Source organism: Salvia hispanica, chromosome 5 (assembly GCF_029641045.1).
Source record: "Salvia hispanica isolate PSC_SH4W2 chromosome 5, Shi_PSC_v1, whole genome shotgun sequence".
Lineage (NCBI taxonomy): Eukaryota > Viridiplantae > Streptophyta > Magnoliopsida > Lamiales > Lamiaceae > Salvia > Salvia hispanica.
In genome coordinates, this window is record NC_142696.1 from 41,949,649 (window position 1) to 41,954,762 (window position 5,114).

The window sequence follows — 5,114 nt, forward strand, 5'->3', positions numbered from 1 at the left end:
ACACTCCATAGGCTTAATTGTTTTAAGGATTTTCCCAGTATTTTGAATTCTTGGAGTAGATTGATACATGTATGTAAAATGAAGAGAAGTTCAAATCCAACTGTGCAGAATGGATGGAGACAAGTGGATATATGCTTATGCCACACTTATATGAGCAGTGAGTGAATAAACCTGTTTCGTCAATTAACTAATCTGTTTTACCATGTCAACCATAACTGTGATCTGTCAAATATAACAAGAGAGAGTTGGGACACCCAAAAGCATGGCATTCTCTGAAGTGTTCGAAAATTCTAAGCATCTGAATGAGTATATCTTTTGGATATCTATGTATGGAGCTTGTATACAGATACAGAAGTTTTACATTAAGGTCATTCTAAGAGGAAAATTTTGTGATTACACTATCATAGCTACGTTGACAGATTTCAGTTCCTTCATTAACTGACTCATTCTATCAACTGCAAATATGTAAAGAAAAACAAACAAAAAGAACTAACTAAGAGATGCCCATTTTGGATATGGACACTCGTACGTCCAATCAGGGCCCGAGTATCTAATACAATGCAGCCACAGACCTGCTTCATGTATATCATATCTGCATTTTAAAAACAGTAGGCGTCAATTGATTTCCCAGCCATGTAAAGAGATCCAGTGCATTAAAAATTCAAGGAAAAGAGTAACTTTTTCAGCAAGAGCAGTTAAGTCATTCAACCAAGTAAAAGGAGCTAGCACTTTCAACAATTAAGAATAGTAAGATATATTGTATATCATCTATGAGACCTTTCAATCCATTGTATTGTAATGCAATGAATATCATACAAAAAGAAAATCAACTAAGACATAGCATTAGTCAGATTGATGCACTAGCTTTTGTTTTGAAAGAGATCCATAACCTATATCATATACATATTGCAAAAAAAACACATCATGACCAGTCATTGTTAAGTCAATAAAATCTTAAAAAAGATCACTCAAAGAGGCAATAAAATCTTTAAAACAGTGAAATGTCGGAGCTTATAGAAAAACATCATTGCACCATTCAAGAACGGTTTCTCACCCTTTGGGTGGCAAATCTGGGCAGTTGGTACACATAGGATCGATGTTGAAATCTTCAGCACACTCATCTTCAGAACCAGACTCATTAATCTCACAATGATTGACCTTTAAGGGAAGTCCTGGGTTTGCTGCAGCTCTATCAGCACTCAATCCTTCAATAGAACGATGAGGAACACTTTCCGATAGATAGAGAAAGTCATTAGCTATGGGATGCCCCAGATACTGCAGATGAACACGTATCTGAAAGAGAGGAACTTTGATGTTACAAAAAAACACAGTATAAATATTGTGATGGGAAAATGAAAAAAGTGAACATGTTTTTCAACCATAGTTTTAAGTTACTGCCCATGTCGATCATTAATTAAAACCTTTATACGAAACAATTTTAGCATGCATATGTAATTATTAAAAAATATACTTCCTTCAATTATCAGAGATGTTAAAATGAGAGACACTTCAGTTGGCAGTATGAGTCTTTTTACCTGATGTGTCCTGCCGGTGATTGGCTCACATAAAACAATGCTTTCTGTTCCATTGGTACTAACTCTAGTAAATTTGGTACAAGCGGACTTCCCTTTCGCAGAACTGTTCCCAGTTGGACCATTTTCTACCTGCATAAGTCTAAAAGGCATGATACTTCCAGGTGCTAAAACTACGATGTAATAAAAACAGTTGGTGCATTTGGCACATACAATTTTAGATATGCTACCAGATAAATGTAATAAGATGGGCAAACAAAAACAAGAAAAAATGATAGTACTACACCATGTAGTTTAGAAAGTTTGAGCTTGATGCATCCATTGAAATCTAATAACTTTCTCCTATTTGATTTTCCCTAAGCCTTTTGCTAGTTAGATTTTAATTGACACCTTACTATTGCTTTGGAATTTATTCACAAACCTAGTTCTATAGTCTAGATAGCAAAAGGCAATTTGATAGCAGTAATCTGTTGTTTGATTTCTTCAATCTACGTTGATACAACCTTGTTTTCTACTGTACACACTACACAATGCACTCGTGCATTTGCAGTGTGCTAATCTTTTCGCAAACAAAGATCAATATACAACTTCAAAACCATAAAACAGGGATGAGGAATACTTAATTATCACCTCAACCGTGCTCCTTCCTTCTCGGGCATTATAGTTGACATTGACATCAGCAACTTGCTGCACATTAAAAAAATTCATGTATGTCATATTAGAACTTATGATACAACATGTATGTCATATTAAATCCTTCCGAAAGATTAGGTTTATTTAACAAGGAAAATTATAAGTCAATAAGAACGTGCAGTTAAGTACCTCATCCTCAGGAAAAACTCCTGTCACTCTTGCAATATACTGTTTCTTGACTTCTCCTGATTCAATCTAAAGGAAAATAGATGCAAGAGTAGCATGCATCAGAATGTGATCATCCAACTCCTTTGCGTCATATGGTAGCGGTATGCATGTTGTTCAGGTTATCAAATAGTAAATTGCTCTCTTCATTGACAGGTTAGAATTAATATGGTTATTCAATATCATATAAAAGCCACAAATGGCAAGAAGTATCACTGTATCAGGTAAATTGTTTAATTTTTTTGAAAGACTTCCACTCTGAAGGTTTAAGCTTTTAAATCATACGACATTCTTTAAAACGCAAATTAAGACAGACTAACTAATTTGTTCTCAATATACTATATACATAAGCCCAAATTTGCAAACCTGTTGTCTGAAACTATCAGCCTTGGAAGCACTTCTAGCTATTATAAGAAGTCCAGAGACCAAGCGATCTAATCGATGAATTGCTGGTATTTGAATGTCAAGGATACCAAGAAGAATCTAAACTTACAGATGAAGTAGGAGAGAGAGAAAAACAAATGGTGTAGCAACTAGCAATTTCATGGGTGTAATCATGTAGATAAATTACAAAAATTCTCCATATTAGTCCAATCAATGAAAAGTAGGATACGGAATAGGGGTGCCAGGTCATGCTCTGCTTGAAGAATACCAACAACTGTGTTCTTCCTATATTGTCCACATGGATGCACCTAAATAGCAATGAGTTCCATTTCAGTCAACCCACTTGATCAAAAACATAAAAAGAATAGCCATAATGAACTAATCAGAAACCCAAAATATCAATGATCTAGTCACGCTCAATCACAGCACTTAAATATTACTGAGTTTCTGAAAACAAGGATTTGAGCAAGAAATATTTAGCTGAATGAGTCTGAAGAGAGCTAGAAGGGAACCAAATATGAGTCTTTTTTTGCAGTTTTCAACCCTCCAGATCACTTTGTGTGACACTTATTAATCATTTCATCAATGAGAATCAAACCACATCATTAGAGCCTACAGTTATCAACTAACATCCGCTTACATAAATAAAAATACCCTATTATTGCCACCAACTTATCATATTACTACCCAACTCAACCAGGGAATGAAAGTCAGTAAATGGAAACCAACTTATCAGTAGAAGTCACTTACAGGAGTTGTTGCAGGCTTGTAAACAGTTACAACATCTGGTTCTGTATGGAGAATCTGGATATCCATAGCCATAACTGGTGGTTCATGCCTACAACCTTCAGAATATTAATTACACTGTCTAAGTACAATTTCACCATAACAGTTAAACAGAAAGAAGGCGAAATGGTAACAGTATTACAGTAAATGATAAGAAAAGGTTACAGAGTATTAATGATTCCAAATATAAAACCACAAAATCCACTAAATGTCTATGAGTAAAAGGCTCAAAATTATTACCTATGCAGAAAATGGCTTATTTTTTGGGATGGCTTAACTACATATGATATAGGAACTTTCTGACCATCAACTTGTATGCGTCCAGTTTTCACTGCAGACACCTGTCATTGACTTATGGCATAAACCACTTACTTGTGCAAACAAGTGAATGTTACATGATCCACATATCCCATCCTCGAGAATTAATGTAAAGCATTTTGCAAACTCAGGGTTATTCAAAATTATAATTTATTTGATAAGTATGGCAATAATAACAAAGCATTACAAACCAACAGAAAAATTAAATGCACATAATCTTTTATATCCCACATGGAGATCAACAGTCCGGGAGTGAGGGTGGAACCTTACAGATCCAAGAATCATTGCAAACCAACTCTAGCGAAAAAAAAGACGAAGTATTTTTTTGGCTCAATTTATATTCGAGTACCATATAAAAGAGTACTCCTATAATGAAGTGAAGTTCACATTAGTGACAAGACAAACACAACATCAACAAATTAGGTAGATTATTTCCAATCATGTCATACATATTAGTAGAAAAATTGGTAATTAAGAGGGCAATTAGCACAAAGAAGCCAAATTAAATTTGAACAAAGGAAAAATTATAAGTTAGTTACATAGTAATCGCGAGGTCGGCCTTTAAATTCATCGGCAAACAAATCGACAATCGTCTTCCCCGCCCATCTATTCTTTGCCTGCACACATTCAATCCAGCTTGCAGTTGAATAAGTAGTAAGCAATTGTAAAGAGTATACGAAACACCAACGTTTGCAGCAGACTCACATGTGAAATGAACTCGAAATAGTAGGGCCTCACATATCTTACTCCTATTGAATTACAGAAGCAAATGAGTGCATTTGATTGAAGAAAAAAGTGGGGGGTTTTGGGCGTAGAATTACCGTGGCGGAAAATGTAGTCTTGGCGATGAGGAGGATTGGCGGGAGTTTGCCAGACGATGTCCATGGTGTCGTCTGGTTGCCTCCTCTTTCTCTTCATACCATTAGGTTTACAAAATCCTCTTTCATCTTCATTCAAAAAGTATGAATTCTTGTTTATGTTTTTTTTCTAAGATTGAAATTAGAGCCCAATGCGTGGCCCATGCTAATATTCAATATATCTAAAATTTTAAAAGAAACGAAAAATAGTGGAGTATACAATTTTGTGTATGCAATGTCAGCAACAAAATTCTCTCCGGGAATATGCTCCAACAAAATATTTGCAGGACAACATACATTCAATTGAATTCTTCTCATTGTTGATTTCCAATCATTTTAGAAATTATAAAAAATAAAAATGATTACACAACAAATAAGA

At 34.8% G+C, this 5,114-nt stretch overlaps 1 protein-coding gene across 2 annotated transcripts; it reads right to left on the reverse strand.

The window, feature by feature from the left end:
• Nucleotides 1-245: 245 nt before the first annotated feature.
• LOC125186325 (Pseudouridine synthase family protein) lies at nt 246-4,860 on the reverse strand. Of its 2 annotated transcripts, none has more exons than XM_048082675.2 (12): nt 4,700-4,860; nt 4,584-4,627; nt 4,418-4,495; nt 3,801-3,901; nt 3,525-3,612; nt 3,004-3,082; nt 2,757-2,839; nt 2,355-2,420; nt 2,152-2,219; nt 1,536-1,674; nt 1,055-1,293; nt 246-592 (listed from the first exon to the last, which is right to left on the reverse strand). In XM_048082675.2, exons 1-12 carry the CDS (start codon nt 4,794-4,796, stop codon nt 490-492), a joined length of 1,185 nt encoding a protein of 394 aa, XP_047938632.1. In that variant the 5' UTR covers nt 4,797-4,860; the 3' UTR covers nt 246-489. The 2 variants fall into 2 exon arrangements, with proteins under 2 accessions (XP_047938632.1, XP_047938633.1); XM_048082676.2 differs by having other exon boundaries at nt 1,536-1,664; nt 2,163-2,219; nt 4,700-4,858.
• Nucleotides 4,861-5,114: the final 254 nt, after the last annotated feature.

Excerpts from the sequence above, each read along its gene's own strand:
- LOC125186325 (XM_048082675.2), bottom strand. The coding sequence starts at position 4,796 with ATGAAGAGAAAGAGGAGGCAACCAGACGACACCATGGACATCGTCTGG. Across the intron at positions 3,083-3,524 it reads ACAAGCCTGCAACAACTCCT|GTGCATCCATGTGGACAATA; the intron begins GTAAGTGACTTC and ends ATTGCTATTTAG. Across the intron at positions 2,840-3,003 it reads TGACCTGGCACCCCTATTCC|CAATTCATCGATTAGATCGC; the intron begins GTATCCTACTTT and ends TTCAAATACCAG.